This window comes from Erigeron canadensis, chromosome 8 (genome assembly GCF_010389155.1).
Source record: "Erigeron canadensis isolate Cc75 chromosome 8, C_canadensis_v1, whole genome shotgun sequence".
Lineage (NCBI taxonomy): Eukaryota > Viridiplantae > Streptophyta > Magnoliopsida > Asterales > Asteraceae > Erigeron > Erigeron canadensis.
The window spans coordinates 46,647,108-46,668,117 of NC_057768.1; the positions used below are offsets into that span (position 1 = coordinate 46,647,108).

The following is a 21,010-nucleotide window of genomic DNA, read 5'->3' on the forward strand; positions in this document are numbered from 1 at the left end:
TTAAAAATCGTTAATCCTAACCAATAATACTCAATTATTAGCATTTATTGGTTAGGATTAACGGTTTTTATCCTTTTATGTCAACTACTTTAACATGAAATTTCTTGGGCATTTATGATTGGTGTTGAACTAATTATAGTGCGAAGTGCCATTTGTTGAAAATAAAAGCATATCGAACCCATATGAAATTTTATCATGTACATATTGTGTTCATTGAAAAAAATACTAAGAAAACATGACTAAAAACTGATTAGCATCCAAAACAACCAATTTTCTAATGTTGCTATGGTGAAAATTTGGCACAACTAGGTGTGTTATTTGACTATACTTTGACTTCCTCGTGATATCCACAAAAACTTAATTACTCGGTTAGTCTAAAGTTAGAATGATATCATCGGTCAATGAATAATTGAATATGATATTAAGAAATTGATCAAATTTGCCGTTCAAAAAATTAAAATGTATATATTTTTTTCGATAACAGTTTAATTTAATAGGAACAAAAAGATGATGCTTCATAGAAAAAATATGAAGTTATAGTGAGTTTGCCACTGGACTCACAATCTGCTTGGTTCATTATTAAGTAGCTTGACCCTTTGATGTCAAATGTTGATATACCATACCAAACTTTTCAAGTATGGGAACTAAAAGGGAAACAAACCAAAGTATAGCCTATATAGGGACTGTTTGCCTCTTATTTACTCAAAAGATATGTAAAAGTCAGGACTGTTTGGAATTTGGAAATTTGTGTTAGTTAAGGCCTTAAGGGTATTGATTTCAATGATTAGATTTATAATTATGAATAGTATTATCACTTGTTTAACACACGATAATTCGATCATACATGGTAAAACTAATAATATTAAAATAGTGATACCAAATTACCAACCAACTGTATATGTATTGTCCTATCACAATCCAATACATTTTAGTATCTTGACACACAGTTGGTATTATTTTCTTAGAACTTTAACTATATTGGTATGAAAAAGTATTGCAATCCCAATTAGTAGATTTGGAACTAGAGTTTGAAAAACCACTAACAAAGTGGCTTTTCACATGACCAAAATCAGCACAAATACCCTAAACATCAATTTGTTCCACCTATTCAAGGTTATAAAGGTCATATTCGTGTCACAACTCACAAAAAACTTTAGTGGAAGCTATGACTTCTAGGGAGCAAGAATAGGAGATGCCTATATTCTTTTTATGACTTTTAAGGGGTGGTTCTTATGAAATCAATAAACCTCATGGATGATTGTGTAATTAACAAATCCTTAACTTCATTGCACATGACACATGTAACAACTTCTTTAATATAATTCACTTGTTTACTTTAAAATGATTGTTTTATTTTTAAGATTCTAATTCCTAATAGAAAAGTCCATTTCTTTTGTAAGCTTTGGTTCTTAAATATATTCTTGTTTTGTAAAACCACTTGAATAGGTTCTCAAAGAATTTATATAGATACATGGTATATATATCTTTGAGACTTTTAGCACTTTTGGCTTTTTGAGTGTGGGGAATTCATTCTGTGGTTTCTTCTTTCTTTCTGTCTTTGTTGTACAAAAGAAAGAACCCATCCATAAATATACAAAATTCCTGAAGAAGACAAAGAAAAGAGAGTGAAAAAATATATAAAAAAAAAAAAAAAAGTTGATAGTGGGAGAAGTTGAAGTTTTGGAAATAGAGCAAAATTCATATAGTAGTGGGTGGTACCAGTTCTGCAACAAGGTGGTGGTGGTGGTGGTGTTGTAGTGTGATATATATTTGTATTGACATGGATGGCAGGTATGGTGGTGGTTGTTATGAGTTTGAGAGTGGTGGTGTGGTCATGACAAGAGACCCGAAACCACGGCTAAGATGGACTGCTGATCTTCATGACAGATTTGTTGATGCTGTTACCAAACTTGGTGGCCCTGACAGTTAGTTTCTGTTTTTTGTTTGAATCTTTAGTTTTGGTCATGGTTAATCTGTTAATCATTCTGCTTTTTATGAAAAGAGTGATCATAATGGGCTGGTTTAGTGTTTAGAATTGTGGGTTATTCCGCTTTTTGAAGCTAAATGAAATTCAAATTTCCAATCTTGATCACAAGTTTTTAAATCCCCACAATCCAAGATTGTAAAAAGTTTTGATCTTTATAAACCATTTTTATGATATATGAAAGATTGGCATGTTATCGTTATTATTGATTTAGTGGGCATCTTGAGCAATATTGATTCCATTTGCTTTCTTTTTCAAACTTATATCTTCGGATTACTCTTTCATGAGATCAAGAATCTTTATGTCTTAATCAGATCAACAATAGGATGTTGAAGTGGTTTTTAGATGCTAATCTAAAGATTTAAGGCATGTTAAAAGTGTTGTGTAGTCAAGTTTTTCATGTAATCTATTCGCAATTGTGATCTGATTATAATATGGTATTTGGTTTCACAGAAGCAACCCCAAAATCGGTATTGAGATTAATGGGCTTGAAGGGGTTGACATTGTACCATTTGAAGAGCCATTTACAGGTATTCACTGTTTGGCATGAAATCTTTTCGTATATTATGTTTCCAAAACGACTCAAGTTTAGAACTCTTTGCATAATCAAATGTCTTGTTCAATGTGAAGTAACCACTAACTCATTTGACACTAAAAACTCAAACAATTCTTCTGTTTCATGTTTATAGAAGTATAGACTCGGACAGCAGGCCAAGAAGCAGAACAATGGTGATCTCAACAATGAAAACAGTGGTGAGAATGAACTACATTTTGATCTTTCATCAATTAATTTTACTACTTTTCTTTGCTAATTTCTTGGAACTGCTCAAACATATAGGTGATTCGTATGAACCATACAATCTGCATTCAACCGGCACGAGCTCTAATTCCTTGAGAGTAAACCACCATGAACAAGGGTACATTCTGTTCTCGTTAAATTTAATTACACAAAAATCAGTTTAAAAGAATCTCAGTCCTAAAAGGTTGTATTGTTCTTTTGCATACAGCGATATCCCTATTGCAGATGCACTGCTATGCCAAATTGAAGCACAAAAGAGGTTACAGGAGCAGTTTGAGGTACGCAAAGACATTTACTCCTTTAGTCCCATCAAAACTACATTTTTGTTTTCTTTTTAAGTTGTCTCCTGAAAATTGCAACATTTCTGCTTTAGGAAAGATTCCAACTTTAGAACTGCCTGTTTGCCCATCATGATCATTGCATTTGCATTTTTTTTTTTGCAATTCTTTCTAAAGAAGATTTCAACTGTTAAACTTGTTCCATTGTGCATTAATGATCATTGTTGCTTTCAGAAGACATTAAATTGTATTAGCAAGATCTTTCTATTCAATCTCTGTCAGAGGTCAGTTTAGTGATTTGACACAAATTCTTTCAGGTACAAAAGAAACTACAAATGAGAATAGAAACTCAAGGAAAATACTTGCAAGGAATATTAGAAAATGCTCAAAAAAGCCTCTCGCTGGACATGAACTCATCTGGCAACCTTGAAGCAACACGAAATGAACTAACCAACTTCAATTTAGCACTCTCGGATCTCATGGACAACCTAAATGGTGAACAAAGGGAAGAGAACTTCACCAAATTTAGCCTAGATGGTAAGAAGGTAACCACAACCATAAAGGATGATATAAAGATCAAAACGGAGGGCAATAATGGTGGGTCCATCAGTTTTGATTTGAACACCGGAGGCGGTAACTACGACTTTATTGGCTCGAATCAGGACTTACTTGCACTCGGATTCACTAGACGTAACTAGAAAGAATGAGAGTGTTTATATTTTCCTGCAATAATTCATCTAAATTTTGTTGATGCAAATTGTGATGTAGAGGGATGTTTTCATGGTAGGCCGGTGTGCATCCTGTGTTGGTATAAATCACTTTGGAATTAAAAATTGTAGATTAATAACATTAACATGTATTCTGAGTTCTTGGCTTCTCTTTAAATTTCTTTCAATAAAAAATATCCTATACGTATACGTATTTTGTATAATAAATTAATAATGATCTATATCATTATTTGGTTCTATGGACTTTTGGCTTCAATTCGAAAAGGGTTTAATTGTTTACGCCTTTTATGCCACCATCACATATCATTGTATCAAATGTAAAATCCATGGTGACTTAATTGACAACTCAGAACATCGCAACAACGTCAACTAGTAAAAGATGAGCAAACCAATGGTATTGTTATTGTTATGGTTTATGTAGTAAAAAAAAATATAATATATAATTTCTATTTTAATTTTCATCCAATAAAATTTTGATAAAACTGCAAAAGGTACGTGGTTACTGGTTAGTCCTACGAAACTATGTACAATAATAGGGGGGAGGGTCGTGTTTCTAAGAGAACATCTGCCTTTACGTACTCATTTAATGCTTTTCCTGACGGAGCCATCTAGCAGCTCTTCTATGCTCATTCATCAAGTACCTTTCTATTATGTACCATCCTTGTATATATATCGTGTTCCTACCAGTCAAAGTTGATAATTTGATATCTAAATGCATGGTTTAATCACTATATCACAGATTATTTTCTCCATATCGTTACAAGGGAAGTCACCGTTACGTTTAAGACAATATAGTCATTGACATGATTTCTGCCGAAGAGGGAGAACATTGCAAAAAAAACAATTCAAAGTCATTACTTTTTCGGCGGCTAACACATACATATTCGCAAAAAAGAAGAAAAAAAAAACTGTGACACTAACAAATGTGGATATCTCTTCATAACAATTGTAAAGCAGAAAATACCAACTCAAATTGAATGGATTCAAAACTGAAGGATCATTAGCATACGCAATGACATACTTGGTCCTGACGGTAATCGAGGTGATCCATAACCCATATCAACCACTGGGTTGGGTTATAGTTTTGTGATGAACACTTTGTAAATATATATATATTTGTGTTATAATTGTCATTCTAAAAGAAAAGGCCTTTAACAAAAAATGCAGGCTTTCAAGCGTTAAGATCTGGCTTTGTTAACAACGAACATCAATCTTCTTCCTAACATGCCCGTTCAAACGGGTGGTCTGATGCGAGCACATGTTTGTTTTTTATAAGTTGCATGTTGGGCATCTACTATGGCCGTTATATATCGGATTTCATCTCAACTTCTACAGAGAAATTGGCACAATAACAGTGTACAAACATACTTATAAGAAAATAAATGACAACTTGTGTGGTTCAGGCGTTCAGCTAAGACAAGTCATGAAGCAGAAAAACCATACAGCATGAGACAACATCCAAAAGTCTGTTTAATATGTAGGTTTCAGTCAAGATTAGTGCCAATCTCATCACCCCGTCCCATTCCATTCAACGGAGGGTTTGGGTGTGATTTCCGGGGGAAGATAAGTAGGGAGGAAAGTTGTGTTTCTACTCTCCATGTTTGGTGTCATATCACTCGCAACAAAATATTATAAGAAAACTATGATATACTATATGTACATTTAGAAAGTAAATTATGCTGCATTGGCATTGCTATCAGTACCAACAGTTTATAGGAAAAGCAAGAACAAAATATACGAGGACGACAAGACAAAAAGACGCTTGGCGAATGAAGCTCATTAAATGGTCTAATTTCATGACCAATAAAGGATAAAGAAACCAAAATTTAGTTTGCACAAGTACAGTAACTGCATACCAGATGTTCTCTCCGAAACATATATGTTGATATAAGATCCAGCAAGATTTAAGAATATTTGACTTCTAGTTTTTCCTCCGTTTTTCAGGCGGGGTTCCTCCACCCTTCCTTTTCCGATTACTAAACTTTGGTGACCTATACCCCCTCTCTCCATCATCCAACATCCCCACCTCCCCTTCTTCCACGAGGTCAATATCTTGACTTCGTGATGTATGTGCTTTTGATGAAGAATGATATTGACCATCTTCAAGATCCTCATCCACCGCATTTGATGGTTTAGACCAATTATGTTTTTTATCTTGCTTGCTTTTCTCTGATTCAGCTGCCAACTCTATACCATCTTCTAACTCTCTCTCAATTAAATCATCATCATCCATAAAATCTGTTCTTCGGGTTACATCACCACCACGGCTCTTCCTTCGTTTCTCAAGAGCTGCTTTAACCTTGTCTTTATCAATCCTTTTTATAGCATCTTGAGGTGATTGCCCTTTGTAATCCAGATTCCGTCCAATGTGTTTCTCCTTTACTTCCCCTGGTTCCCTTCTTTCTCGAACTTCCTCGCCATGTCCTTCAGAACCATTACCATCATCTGGCCTATAACGCTGTTGACTTTCATTGACTTCAGTGTCTCCCTTTGCGTCTGTGTTTCCATAGTCATTACTTCTGTTTTGAGACGCTCTTGATGGGCCACTATGATTATCTGGATACGACTGATCAGCTGGGGGCCTCGATGATGCAAGGTTTGAGGTACTCGGTTTGGAATTACTGTTGTTTGTACCATCTTCATCAGCAGAAACAGGTCGTGTAGGGCCCTTCTGAGTAACCCCACCACCTGCACCGTCGACGACTTCACTAGTTTGAGAAGGTGCCATTTTATTTTGCTCATACAATTCTAACATTTGGTTACTGACCTCTGCAAATGAGAGACTAGATATTAGTTGACCAAGAAAACACTACATTCAAAGAAAAGAAAACACACGTGCAGCAAGACTATAACGGACCCTCCAATTGTCGTGGGGTGACATCAAACTCCTGCCACCAAACTTTCTCACCGTCAGAAGGGAGCTTAACTTTGAGGAACTTGGCGGCAAGAAAAATAGCCCCGGCCGCAATATGATGAGGCTTAAATTGCAAGCAGAGAGATGTCCGAAGCCTGCATGCCTCTTTTGCATGTCAAAATGGAAAAAGGAAGACCTGACACCACATGCTGGCATTACATAGAAACCACAAAAAGAAATACAGCGTACCCATCGTTCACAAAATTCCATGCAACTTGAGCAAGGGCATTTTGGGCAACCTTGAACTTCTTTATTGCCTCGACTAGCGGTTTGTATGGATGATGCACATTAAAATCAAACCCAAGAGTCGCAAGAACGACCCGTTCTCCAAGTAGAATTAACTCCTTTTGTTTTTCGTATACTTCCTGCAAGACGAACATATGAATAATAAGCAACCAAAATTTCAATCATCTGTTATTGGTTTCATAAGAAACACGGATGCAATGGTCATGAGAATACCATACCTTCTGTTTGATTCTTTGAATTGCCTCTTCATCCTTTTTGTGATTGATTTCGTAGGAAACAAGGATAACATCCTTCAACGGACGAGGAGTTTCTTCAACCTTGCCTGCAAGAAACATGCAGACAGTGGCAACCGTCTGCAACCCAAACATGTTATTCAATGATAAATAAACGACACTCGCATTATTCTTAAACAGCATGCCAACATGCTGTAGATGGTGTGTGTGTGTGTGTGTGTGTGCTTGGTGGTGGTACTGGGGGCCAGAGGGTGTTCATCTGTACAGTGATTAAACCTACATTGGATAGAAAGACAAATAGGTTGACGGAAAATACAAACTGAGCATCAATACTCCATACGATGCTATTGATTATGGGGTAACCAATGGCACAGGAATCTAATGGCTTCAAATTGCTATAATTGGAAAAGTGTATGCTTCGTTAACTCGATGATGGAGTAGTCATGTTCCCGGCTTCAGAAATAGCAACAATACTCCAGATATGGTAACTATTCAGTTAAATTAGTATCCATTGGATAAATGACATCTTGTATAAAATGTATGCCCTTGAAGCTTCAAGTGATTACTCTTATGGTGCTCATGAAAATTAAGAGCACCAGAGGACTGTCTCAAGCCTTTAATTGCTTTAGAATAGAAAACCTAAGTTTCTTATCTATTATTTAATATCATTCTTCTACTCATTTTACACAAATCAATCCATCATTAAAACCCAGTGGACTAGTTCACACATACTGTGTGAGAACTGAGAAACCACGTTAAATCATTAGGTTCTTTATCTTTCTGTTAACTATGTATTGTGTGTGTCAATATCAGAATCGACTCCTAAGTAGAGGTTTTCGTGTCTATTAATCAGAACCAGGTTGACGTGTTAATTAATCAGACCTCGAATTCCTAACATGTGGTTTTAGCCAGCATACACTTTAAATGCCTGATAAGCTACAAGACCCAAAAGTAAAAGATGTAAATCTATCACATTGTTCCTATCGTTCCATGAAGAGCCAGAGATATGTTACCAAAATTCACTAATTAACAGGCACCATTTGCATTAGCCAAAAAAGATCTAACCCATAGCCTTTATCTTGATAGCAATAAGATCACCTCATACCATAGTTGTCAAAAGCGAAGGCGACCTCAAAGCGCAAAGAACCCAAATAGGGCGAAGGCGAGAGGCGCAAAAAAAGCGCAGGCCCGGAAAAAAAAAGCGCACTAAGTAAATAAATATAAAATATTTATATATAGTGAAAAATAATAGTAAAAAAAATCAGATGTCAGTTATAATGCCAAATATCTTTCAAAAAATATAAACTTTTCAACTAAAAACTTCAAATTATTATAAACATATATAAAAAATATCATAATTTTTCTTCCCCCCATTTTATATTTTCACTCTTTCATCTTCTTAAACAGACTATGGTCACTCATTTTGGCCGGAAAACATTAGATCTAGCCACGATTTGGCCGGATCTTGAATGATTTGGTCGAATCTTGACCCATTTGACCTTTTTGACCGCCGTTGACAACCACAGTTGACCGTCGTTGACCGCCTTTTTCATGGTCGACTTGGGCCTAGGGTTTCAGGCACTGGAGGTGCGCCTCGCCTGCCTTTTGCGCCTAGGCGCAAGAGGCGCCTTTGACAACACTGCCTCATACTCCAGATACCTACTAATTTCCAGGTCTCGTAAATATTTGATGTCAAGATTTACAAGACAATGACTAATATGTTTTATTTTAACACACATTAAAATAAAAAAAATAATAGTATTTAACAAGACGGAACCAAAATGCTAAGAAAGTGAGATAACCCATGACTCACCCTCCTGTCATTCTTTGCATGCGATTGACGGAGAAAAAAACGGTGACAAAAGATTATAGCAGTAGCAATTGTTACCTGGGGCCTGCACAAAAATGTTCAACGGTATCCATGTGAATACATATAACACACTATAATTCAAAGCTATTAACTCCAGTTCAAAGTAGCCTCAATGACTACATGCATAGGAATTACCATGTAAAAAAACTATGTTTGATCATTACTCTGGAAGGACTTTGAAAGCAAGCACATCATCCTCAGCATGTAACTATCCAAGTCTAATGAGAACTAACCAAGTCTAATGAGAACTAAGGATCATTAAATAATCTCTACACTTTCCCAAGTTATTCGAGTCTGGAATCTACCTTAACGTATTTTACTTGTCCCCCTTTTAATTGACTACATGCATACGCTTTGGTAAACATACCATGTAAAAAAACTCAAGTGACCGAGATCAAAGATCTATTGTTGTTCATAGCTGTTTTAAATTGTGACAACTAACCAAGTCTAATGAGAACTAAGGATCATTAAATAATCTCTACACTTTCCCAAGTTATTCGAGTCTGGCATCTACCTTAACGTATTTTACTTGTCCCCTTTTTAATTGACTACACGCATACGCTTTGGTAAACATAGCTTGAGGGCCAGGTCGGTTAACATACCAAACTAGGCCCTTTCTAAAGTACTATTTATATTCTAATTAAAAAAGACAGATTGTGCTTGAGGAAGAAAAAACTATAAAAATACCTAACTGCTATTTAAAAAAATCAGAACCTTTCATCTAAATGGTAAGGTCAAGAAGGAAAAGAACAAAGAATTAAGCTGCAAGAAGATAGAATAACATCATGTGATTGATGGTTTCGAAAAGGAGAATATTTAGCTATGTGCCTAATATACTTTATAGTCTGGTAGACACAACTCACACAAGGGTGCCAGAACAGTGTGTGGTATATGAGCCAGGTGGTAAAAGAGTTGAAAGTGGTATCTGCAAAGACGCAGGCTGTGGTGGCGGCACCGTCACCGCGGAATGGAGGTTTCCCTTGTTCGTTTCTTTACTGGTATGGCTACCTATTTGAATGTATATACTATATACAAAGCTAAGAGAAATTTGGAAGAAGGAAATCCAGATTGAATGTTATCAATATCACTCAAGAACGGAAATGTGGGACGCTTTTAATCGCCAATACTAGGAAACTATAACATAAATCTAAGAGAGTTCTAAACTCTTATAAAAAACAACTACCATGATAACGACAAAACGTAATACAAAAGAAGGAAAGAACCTGAGTAACAGAAAGAGCTGCAACTGTCAACTTGATGAGCCTAACACTTTATAGCCACATATGAACAATACCTCATAAGTTAAAGAAATGGAGCTTCTATAGACCCATAAGTGTGATTGATGGAAGTATACAAAATAAAACTTCCATACCTATATAGAAATTATTATCCTATCAATAGGGACAACAACATTACGACTATGAAAAATAGGAAAATAAGCCTCTAGCCCTCTACTTGCTGTATAACATCAAAATGGATTGGGGTTCGCTTAACTGCTATTTGTACAGTCTAAGGAGAAATGATAATGTGACTGTAGGCCATATGGGGGGAAAAATTGACATCCACAATATAGGAGAATGTAGAAAGATGGAACAAACAAAAATAATCATAAATGCTTTTAAACCTCATCCCACAAAGATGTTTCCTTCAGATACATATATTCCCAAATCAACATTCAAGTCATAGAATAGAGGTCAATATAGTACAAGGAATCAAACGTGCTCAGTGCTCTACAATATCCAAGTTGGATTATTTTACACACAGGAAAGTCAATGCTAGAGAACAAACCCTAATGCACTATGTATTAAACCCATCATAAAAATATAATACAACTTTTAATACATGTACTACTTATTTAAAATAGCATCACAGAGATAACAAAACCAGCAAGAATAAGAATCTGAATAATAACAAGGGTAAAAGGAGCTTACACTTTGAGCCTCATACCCAAGTCTTGCAAAAATGTGCAATACGATTTGCGTAGATAAGTCTCCTTCTTCAAATCAATGCCATCTGGCCTTGATGGAGAGTTCTCTTCAATTTCTTTGCGAGAAAAATACCACCGGCCACCATTTTCTTCTACTTTATCATCGGCAGGCCTATATGGACCACCTTCATACATGCCAAAATGCATAGGATCACTGGACAACAAAGCAGCCATTGGCGGCTACTGCTCACTGAACCAAATAATTCAACGAATGAAGATGAGTCCCCCAGTTCACAGACACATTAAACTGATAATTGTCACCTGCATTGTATGCATACGAACATAGCTGAGTAAGCAAGAAAGGGATGCAATAGTAAACTAAATCGATATTAATTATCATCATTGGTGTTTCCTGCTCAGTCCATCAATTTCAAATATGATAGAAAGATTTACCCAACTTACAGGGTATCTTAAAATATAATCTCTAACAAAAATGAGTGAAAAAAGACAGAGGTAAGACATTGGTTTCAATCATCATTAAGTATTCATTGAACTATAAGTTATGTACTTATTTAAGCTACGGATCATTAGCTACAGATTCAAAATGTAATTAAAGACCCATCACGAGATTAGTAACTTCTTACAGCCTCTGATACATATAAGAAGAAATAACATATACACACACACACACACAAACACATTAAATAAGATAGCGGCTGTAATAAAAACAAACAGGTGTGATCGCACATCTTAAACCTCAGTAGTGGCACCATTTCCACCATGATCCATTCATTAGAGCTGACGCACATGCGGGGATTACTAACAGCTAAGTTCAATTAAGGTATGCAATAGTGCAACTAAATAAAAATGCATCATAACACCCACAATCAAGACTACTTGTCAAAATCAACAGTTTCTTCGCATAAATCACAAGATCCAACATATTATATTATGCATAATAAGAGCCCACTAGCGACACTGATGTCTAACATTGCCGCTGCAAGATCAATCATAATAAAACAACATGCCGCTAACAATCACTTGCGACACAAGAAACAACACAGGTTTTAATTCGCTTGAATTCGAGAATATGAACATGTTCATGGTTAAAAAGAAATATACTACCATGTATTGCAACTTTCTGCCATGTGATTAGAAAAGCCAAGGGAAAAAATAGTAATCTTGAAAAGGAAGAAAGCTACTACAAACACCTAAGCCAGCCTCCGGCACTAATTGATGTGTGTTATTCTTTTAAATGCATCAACCATAGAACACATTAAAGGCCGGCCATTCCAAATACAAAACAAGCGGATACCCATATGACCAGCATTATTACGATATACAAATTGCGAGAAATCAATTCAATCCTACAACAAAAGCTAAGCTATGATGTGGGAAAACCCTAAATTTGTACATTTTTGTTCTTAAAGCTAAAACGGAAACTGTTCAGACTAACTACGGAAACCAGCAAAAAATTAAAAAACCTAATGCAAGTATAATCAGTTAATAATGTATCATTCAACAGATAAAACGAAAACACCTAAATCCTATAATTACTCCTTAGGGAAAAAAAAAAAAGCAAACCCTAATTGTGAAAATTGAAGACGTTTTCAAGAAAGCAAAAAAGAATCAAATTAAATGTCGAAAACATTGAAATTATAGAAAACGAATATAAAAAGCAGATAACTTTAACTGTGCCCTAGCTGGTAAAGTACAAAATATATATAAAAATAGGGAAAGATAATAAGGTAAAAAAGAAAAGGAATGGAAATAAAGAGATTACCGGAGAAGAGTAGTTGTAGTAGTAGAAGTAAAGGGAATCGATCTTCGAGCAAAAGATTCCTTACGGTGTTTATCCGATGGATGGATGCCTCGGTGGATTGATGCTGCAGACTGCGGTGGTTATAGGGCCTTTGGTTTGTTCCAGAAAAACGATTTATGCGTGAGACTGTGAGAGAAATTTATATAAATGCGAAAACGTGTTTTTCAAGTGTTCAGACTTGTACTTCCAATTTTTATCGGCCAACTCTAATTTCATTTTGTTATTTTCTCCTTTTTTGAGTAAGAAAAAAAATTATCAATAATATTTAATGATACTTGCACGTTACCCGCGCAATGCGGCAGTGATCATGACAATGCCGTTGTAGTGGGGGCCGAGTGTTGGTGGTGGAGACGGCGTCGAGTGGTGTGGATAATTGATGTAAATGGTTAACGAAAATATATTAAAGAATAAAGGATTTCTAGTGTAAATTAATCATTAATGTTATGGGGTAGTGTATGTTAAAATATTTTAAGGGGTGCTAAGCGAAAATATTACATATTTTCAACACTTCCATAAATAAAATGGGTTATTTTTTTTATAATATAGTATAGATTAGTATGTTATATACGCTTTACAGCGTATATCATTAACAGAGTATAAATGAAAAAAAGATAAAGATATTGAGAGAGGTTTGCGTATGCGTGAATGACTGCAAATGAAAAAGGGCTTTCTTTTTCCTGTGTAAGGGTATTTTAGACGAATCCCCTTGTTTAACTTGCAACAGGAAAATATTTTTTGGTGTATTTTTTAACTAAGTAATATAGATTAGAAAATTTCTCACACAAACATATTAACACGATACGATACGAACAGATGTAAAGACGTTTCGTGATTAGCCTTAACAGCTAACAGGTCCAAACAATTACTTTCCATTATAACTCAATGGTTAAATATCAGCTTTACATGTTAAAGATCTCGAGTTCGAGACATGGAAAAGTCATCTAAAGAAAACTCATGTTAAGACGTGTAATACATATATTAATATATATGTGTGTGTACAAAATGAAAACTTGTTAAGGAACATGTTAAGAAACAATAAGACTTGTTAACAGGTCTACTACAAGAATTTTTTTTATCGTGTCTTCAACAGATTTTTTAACTTGTTCACTGGTTCAAATTCAGGATTTTTGTTAATTGGTCTCTTACCAAGTTTCTTATAGTGTAAGTTGTTAAATATCATGTCGTGTTCAAGTTTGGAATAATTGACACGATTAGTTATCATTTCGTGTTCGTATTTGATCTTAACAAGTTTGTGTCTTATTGTGTTTGTGTCATGTTAAACACGATATGCCAGCTCCGTCTAACTTTTATTATTAATGTCAAAAATTACATCCACTACAGTATGGACGAGATAATGTTCCCATTCATTTACCCTTCAAACTCACATATATAACTAAACTCTATTTCAACTGAACAATTAAAACTATATCCCGTATTCAGGTTCTTATATATAGACTTAACATTTTGATAAAGATATGTCAAATGTAATTCATGTAATATTCAATGCACTCATTTTGGTAACATGTATTTACCTTTTTTCTTTTTTTTAACCATTTGATTACGAATTTAATACACATAATATATTCCACAATACCCACGATATACTCAAATAAAATCAAATAAAACATAACAATAATATAAAACAAAATGAATAGACCCCACTTATATTCATTTCATTTAAGTGAATCAATTCACCTATCAATCCATCATTCTTTACTCACTCCTTTCACCTGTACATATTAACAATTAGTTAAGTTTCACCTACCTTCAGACTATTCTCAAAAAACATTTTTTCATGTCATGTCAAATTTACTTTCTCTCATTTATCACCATTTTCCCCCCCTTTAAATCATTAACCTAACATTTAAGCTTCAACTATATTTTAAAAGTAACATATTTTATTACAATTTAAACTCAAAATACATTAAATTAAAAACATTAAATTATTTAGAAAAATAACATAAATACAAAAATAAACATAATAATATAGATTAAGTGATATAAATAAAATAATAAATAAAGCTTTAAAGTTAGATCAAATGCTTACGGCTTAATACTTTTGCTCTAAAGCTAAGGGTCAAGGGTAAAGTTGTTTATATTTAAACATCCTCCAAACATCAGCGGTTAAATACCCTACCATTGCTCTAATGAATAAGTGGGATAGCCACTAACTCTCCTAGTATTAAGATCCAAACCCCGTGAAAGACGACATAGGATTACTCGCTTTGTTTTTTTTTTAAATTAATAATAAAATATAGGACAAATAAATCCCATATAGTTTGCAAATAAGAACAAATAAATCATAAATTAATTCAAATAAGAGAATATAAAAAGATAGTTGTATCTCATGACTTGTTTGGGTTGTATCAAAAGCACTAAAGAGTGAAAATTGATGACGTGACCCTCTTTGGCGGGGGGGTTTCTCATGTCTTGTCGGTAATTGACATGAGTTTTTTCCATCCATTTTACAAACTTACTTATTAAACTTAGGAGTTGAATTTAGAATACGTAATTGTTGTAACTCTAGACTGTATTGTTCACTTGGTCTATAATTGCTAGTTGACTATTATTATTATTATTATTATTATTATTATTATTATTATTATTATTATTATTATTATTATTAGGTTAAAAGGGTAAATTTGCCACTCAAAATGTATGTAAAGGGCAAACTTGCCAATTATTATTTTCAAAGGTCAAATTTGCCAATAAAAGTGCATGTAAGGACCAAATTTGCATTTTTTCTATCAAGTTGATAATTGTGTTGTTGACTAGAAATTTAGAGTCCGATATGACATATTATTAGGGATGACAACAAATCAGATGTTGGTTAGGTTTAAGTGATTTTAGACCCAAACTTGATTAAAAATCTCACCACCCCAAATTTGGACCTAATGGATCTTCTTTTACTTACTACCTTTCGAGTAACGGGTTTTCCTATAGATTAATCGGGGATTCATTAAATTTTTTCTTTCTTTTTAACAGTTCACTCACTTTAAATTTGTGTAGTTTTACAGTGTGAGCCCAATTAAAATTTCATACTTTTTAATACACATTGGAAAATAAAGATGTCATTTCGTAGTATAATATATACGGGTCGGGTGTATGCTTTTATTTGGGTCGGGTTTCCGGTATATGGATAAAACCATCTCCAACCTCTGAACCCGCTAAAGAAATCATCCGATACTTGTCCCAAAACCCATATACTCTGACTTAAGCCTAGCCCAAAAAGTCGGGTTCCAGTTTTCTCTTCGGGCGGTATTTTTGAGTGTCAACATAATCATCAACTCGATAAAAAAAAAATAACAAGACTGCACATAAGGATCAATTTGAGTGATAAATTTGTCCTTTATATGCATTTTTAGTGGTAAATTTGACTTTATAAAAAATAGAGTGACAAATTTGCTCTTTACATATATTTTAAGTGGTAAATTTACCCTTTTAACCTTATTATTTATATATATTTTTTCGGCTGTTAAAAAAAACAAATAAAAGGAATTTTTTTTTAGTGGAAAATAATTACCCTAAAAAATAAAAGATAAAAAAATAATAAAATAATAAATTTGCAAAAAACGAAGCCCGATCATATTAACCACTGACTATCATTCACCCCGATCATATTAACCACTGACTATCATTCACCTATCTTTTTTTACTGACATCATGTCAGTTTGCCTGACCATATCATCCTTCTCACTGAGCTTGTTCACCGATTGTAAGACCACAGGTCCACATTATCCTTTTATCTTTTTTTATTGACATCATGTCAGTTTGCCTGACCATATCATCCTTCTCACTGAGCTTGTTCACCGATTGTAAGACCACAGGTCCACATTATCCTTTTCATTGAGATTGTTACCACCGCTTAACAACTCTTACAAATGGTCTAACAACGTTCTTGTTGAGTTTTAAGAGTTTTATTTTAAATTTTGATGTGCAAAAACATATAACAAAACATCAATCAGCGTACACCGTATGTGTAGTGTAAGATTCTGGTCATATATTAACAGTTTCATTTTTTATAACCAAGTAATTGTGCACAAGCAAATCGTCATTTAAAATTGAATAAATCTTTCCTTTTTTGTCAAAGAGCAACTAGAGTCTTTTGTTTCTTGATAAATAGAAAGAAAAAATCTTGATGCCAGAGCTCAATAAACAGGAAAACATTTGGTAAATACATTTTTCTCACATAGCTCTTAACAAAGCACAAATTATTGAACTTTAATGTCCCAAAAGTAATACAATCCATTTAGCTATAGGATTAATGACACGAGTTGAAAACATAATTAGAACATAATTAAGAACAATGTAGCACAAGGAAGGATTTTATCATATCATACATGTGATTCCGGCTGACTTCCACCAGAAAAAAGTGATATTTTTAAGTCGTATTAAAAAAGAAGACTTTAACTGATGGTATAAATCAAGTTAGCAGTACAGATGTGAAGTGTTCTCTTGTTGCACACTGTTCGCATTCAATCTCTCAACAAACCATCCGCTGGCACAAGCGCGAGAAGCTCAATTTGCATCCAACAAACAATGCTGTTCTGACCCATAATTTATCTGGGTGATTAATCTCAATATCATTGTGCCTAGTTGATTACGGTCTACAAGTACTTGACCATACCCCGACCTTCCACACTAAGCTTACTGGCTTGAAGCTGCTTCTTCTTAGGTGCTTTTAGTTGTTGCAACCTCTTGTTCATCTAAAAGCATATGGAAAAAGATGGTCATATACTACCGAGAACCATAACCATGACTCCCACGAGCACCGGTAGCAATTATTGATACATATAATATTCATCGTGGTTCATTTGTCTACCTCTGTTTTAGCATTTATTACAAATAGTAATGATGAAAAAGTCGAGTTGCAAACCCATTTTTCAGCAGTCTAGGGTCAATTACCGAATACAAGTATCAAGTAAAAAACAGACCTTGAGCCGACGTTGATCTTGCACAACTTGTTTAGCTCGGGCTCTGATTTCATCTGGGTCGATTTTAGATTGAGGGCGGACAACAAAATCTAATGACATTGCCTCAGGCCTTGATGTAAGTACCCTAGAAGATGAACTTCCAGACTTTGGCTCCCTGCAATGACCCCACCAAAACATCAAGCAGGAAACAATTGCACAACATATACTATCAACAGATGCTTGACCAGAAAGCATCAAATATTGTAGCAATGAAACAACTTACTGAGAATATTCAGCCAAATCAAGATCATCATCTCTAGACTGCATTCCTGAAGCCTTATTCATCGGCCTGTAAATGTAGCGATAAATCAGAAGAAGACAATATCATGTAATCAACTATATGTTATGCAATTGAATGCAAACATGCAATATACTTTTTCATTGATGGCCGACGGATGGGGGTCCTCTCATCCTCATAGTTTCGCATGTCCTCAAATCTGGTACTCTTATTAAATATTGGTCGACTCTGCATCACAAGTAAGATGCAAACACTAATTAAAATCACCACAACAGTTGAAAATGTCTAAAACAGCTAATACATGAAAAGTATGGACCGGAAAGACCATCGTAAGACATAGAGTATGTTTGGCGAAAACAATTGGGGCAGGGCGGGCAGGGCATGGGCTGGAACTAGAGTTTGGAGCTGGGGCTTGAAGCTGGGGCTCTATTTCAACCCTCTGTACAAAAGCTTCCATTTTAACAACCTCTAAGGGCTTTTAAATGCCCTTTTTGGGAGGTTAGCTTAGTTATACTTAGCAGTTGTTTGGGAACATCACTTAAATCACATGGTATTTGTCGTATCTTATTTAGGTTCAATTCAGAAGAGACAGGGTAATCAGACTTCTAAGTAGAGATGGCATTCACAATTCACTCGATCATTTAGAGACTGGAGACTTTATTCACAAATTCATTCTATCAGTCAGAAAGAACTTTCCACACATACCCATTTGTCAACCAATTCTTTAGCAATCTTTCTATTGGATGTGGTCTCTTCATCAGACTTCGACAAGAACATAATGACCTGAACAGAAATAAGATGATAACTAAGAATCATTACTCCGACAGTACTACCACCAAAAAGAAAAGGACAATCAACCCTAATGCCACAACAAACTGACCTTTCCTAGTCCACTTTTTTTCAGTTGTTCTCTCCTGTCATATTGATCTAAATCAATTGGGAACTGCAGGATAAAAGCAACAAAATTTAATTACACATTTTCACAAACAAAAAAACATACAATTAAGCTTTAGCATTGATCAAGCTTTATACCTCAGTCAGGATCTTCAATATTGCGGCACGAATGTTTATATTAGGCAAGCTTCCATCGGGGAGGGGTTCAAGCCACTTCTTTAAAAGATTTAGAACTCCATGATCCAGGAACTCTAACTGAAGTTGTTTCCTGTATCAAAAATTATGAAGGGACATAAAATAAACATACAATTTAGTAGATAAGCGGCTTTGACATTAGCAAACAACACACTTACTTTGATAGTACTTCAATTAGAAGAGGCAGCTTTTTAAGTTTAGTGATAGCAGGTTTTGAATTTTGATTTAGTTCTGCATCTTCTTCTGCTGCAACTTCTAATTCAGCAATGACATTTTCAACAAGTAAGGCAATCTCTGCACCGCTCTTCTCAGTCTTCTTCTTCTTCTTACCCATCTTGAAAAGATTGTTGACTTCATCATCTTCACCCTCCTCAGCCTACATTATTAGAATATATAAGCTAGAGAAAATGTAACAGGCACAGTAAACGATAAAAGAAAAAGAGCATTGGTAATTAAAATAGCCAAGAAAACATGTTTCATAATGCATGACCAAGCTTTTACCTGAGGAGCACGACTGGGAGAATAACCTCCATGGTCACTTTCATAACGATCAGCTGGATCGACACCGGTATCATCAATGAAGTTATCATCATCTGCCATCCTTGGACCCTCTTTGTCATCCTGCGGCAGTCAAACAAGGCTCCTTCAGATAACCAACATTATGTCCACAAAAAAAGCTTACTACTTGCAATCAAGCATTTTTTCTTTCAGCTTTCAAGCCTCTGGTACCAGTTGTTAACTCATTTACAGATCTTTTTGAGATTCCGTATAAGACACAGACTTTTCGTCCAAAAGTATTACCATCAAAGCAGCTAGCATAGCAAATCATATAATACGAAAAACAACCAGCGTGTATAACGTAATCCTTACATAACCCAACATTCAACACAAGCCATCTCCTACTAAAACAAGGTTCTACTTCTAGCAAAACATTCACTAAATGACAATACAAACATCATATGCTTAGCCACTTGAATATATTCTATAGTCTATACTACTCCCTGATGCAAAAACATAATCTCCCTAAGAAGATTAACAATAAGACTTGTACAATCAGCTGATATATGAATGTAGACACATATATACATAACAATAACAAATATATACAAATGTAAAGTATACCTCCGAATCGGCACCTCCAGCAACAGTATCCCACATCTCCCTAACTTCTGCATCATCACCGGACTTCCTTTTCCTCCCATTACCCTTAAACTTCCCCCCACTCTTCTCACCACCACTAATTCTCCCTCCTGCTTTATTCATAGACTTAGAAAAACTCGATTTCTTCTCCTTCTTCTTACCGCTCCCACTCGCACTTCCGCCGCCACTCGAAAACTTCTTCCTTTCACCACCACTATCGGAATCATCTCTAACAAAGGTCGCCACATCATCATCCACCGGAAAATCCGGCACTGGCGGCTCCACAGCCGTGCTCTTCTTAATCAGCCGTTTTCGAGGTCGAGCTTTGGAATCGGATTCGTTGTACACCGGTGGCGGCGGCGGCTCTTTATTCCAATCATCTTCTTCAATTTCATCTTCCAAATTATCATCAACCAGATGATGATTATATTGATTTTGATTGCTGAAATCATCGTCGCCCTGATCGGATTGAAATCCGTCGTCAGGATCCATCAACGGCTCACCGTCTTCATCGCGATACCTACATAATTGAATTTTAATTATAATAATAATAAATAAGAAAAAAAAAGCATAATTGAAACAGTTTGGCTAACCCTAACCCTAATTTTAAAATAACTGGAGAAGAGAAAACCCTAATTCGAGAAGATAAGAACTTACATATCGTTTTCGTAGCCCATTGTCGAATAAAGTTAAAATTTTGAGAATATAGTTTGTGAATAATTATTTGGGTTCGTTGGTTGGTTGTTTATCTATGAGAGAATGGAAAGCG

At 35.0% G+C, this 21,010-nt stretch overlaps 3 protein-coding genes across 3 annotated transcripts; 1 reads left to right on the forward strand and 2 right to left on the reverse strand.

Moving 5' to 3' along the window:
* Nucleotides 1–1,553: 1,553 nt before the first annotated feature.
* LOC122579692 (myb family transcription factor PHL11-like) lies at nucleotides 1,554–3,996 on the forward strand. The gene is made up of 6 exons (XM_043751914.1): nucleotides 1,554–1,925; nucleotides 2,438–2,514; nucleotides 2,674–2,737; nucleotides 2,823–2,901; nucleotides 2,992–3,061; nucleotides 3,379–3,996. The coding sequence occupies exons 1-6, from the start codon at nucleotides 1,781–1,783 to the stop codon at nucleotides 3,757–3,759; spliced, it is 816 nt and encodes a 271-aa protein (XP_043607849.1). The 5' UTR covers nucleotides 1,554–1,780; the 3' UTR covers nucleotides 3,760–3,996.
* Nucleotides 3,997–5,450: 1,454 nt separating this feature from the next.
* LOC122578461 (cyclin-T1-3-like) lies at nucleotides 5,451–12,922 on the reverse strand. Its single transcript, XM_043750432.1, has 7 exons — nucleotides 12,763–12,922; nucleotides 10,984–11,300; nucleotides 8,996–9,077; nucleotides 7,168–7,302; nucleotides 6,893–7,068; nucleotides 6,647–6,798; nucleotides 5,451–6,558 (listed from the first exon to the last, which is right to left on the reverse strand). The coding sequence occupies exons 2-7, from the start codon at nucleotides 11,211–11,213 to the stop codon at nucleotides 5,711–5,713; spliced, it is 1,623 nt and encodes a 540-aa protein (XP_043606367.1). The 5' UTR covers nucleotides 11,214–11,300; nucleotides 12,763–12,922; the 3' UTR covers nucleotides 5,451–5,710.
* A 4,153-nt stretch (nucleotides 12,923–17,075) lies between these two features.
* On the reverse strand, nucleotides 17,076–21,010 carry LOC122579261 (protein IWS1 homolog 1-like). Its single transcript, XM_043751388.1, has 11 exons — nucleotides 20,899–21,010; nucleotides 20,224–20,761; nucleotides 19,603–19,722; nucleotides 19,260–19,477; nucleotides 19,045–19,174; nucleotides 18,893–18,955; nucleotides 18,718–18,795; nucleotides 18,149–18,240; nucleotides 17,998–18,063; nucleotides 17,736–17,889; nucleotides 17,076–17,507 (listed from the first exon to the last, which is right to left on the reverse strand). Exons 1-11 carry the CDS (start codon nucleotides 20,916–20,918, stop codon nucleotides 17,409–17,411), a joined length of 1,578 nt encoding a protein of 525 aa, XP_043607323.1. The 5' UTR covers nucleotides 20,919–21,010; the 3' UTR covers nucleotides 17,076–17,408.

What these genes read in the sequence shown, in the direction of transcription:
- LOC122578461 (XM_043750432.1), bottom strand. Translation starts at nt 11,213, where the DNA reads ATGGCTGCTTTGTTGTCCAGTGATCCTATGCATTTTGGCATGTATGAA. An exon ending in TTCAAAGAATCAAACAGAAG is followed by an intron (nt 7,069 to 7,167) that starts GTATGGTATTCT and finishes TTCGTCTTGCAG; the next exon opens with GAAGTATACGAAAAACAAAA. An exon ending in CACCCCACGACAATTGGAGG is followed by an intron (nt 6,559 to 6,646) that starts GTCCGTTATAGT and finishes TCTCATTTGCAG; the next exon opens with AGGTCAGTAACCAAATGTTA.
- LOC122579692 (XM_043751914.1), top strand. Translation starts at nt 1,781, where the DNA reads ATGGATGGCAGGTATGGTGGTGGTTGTTATGAGTTTGAGAGTGGTGGT. An exon ending in TCTCAACAATGAAAACAGTG is followed by an intron (nt 2,738 to 2,822) that starts GTGAGAATGAAC and finishes TCAAACATATAG; the next exon opens with GTGATTCGTATGAACCATAC. An exon ending in GTAAACCACCATGAACAAGG is followed by an intron (nt 2,902 to 2,991) that starts GTACATTCTGTT and finishes TTTTGCATACAG; the next exon opens with CGATATCCCTATTGCAGATG.
- LOC122579261 (XM_043751388.1), bottom strand. Translation starts at nt 20,918, where the DNA reads ATGGGCTACGAAAACGATAT. An exon ending in ATGGGCTACGAAAACGATAT is followed by an intron (nt 20,762 to 20,898) that starts GTAAGTTCTTAT and finishes TCAATTATGTAG; the next exon opens with GTATCGCGATGAAGACGGTG. An exon ending in AAGATCAACGTCGGCTCAAG is followed by an intron (nt 17,508 to 17,735) that starts GTCTGTTTTTTA and finishes ATATGCTTTTAG; the next exon opens with ATGAACAAGAGGTTGCAACA.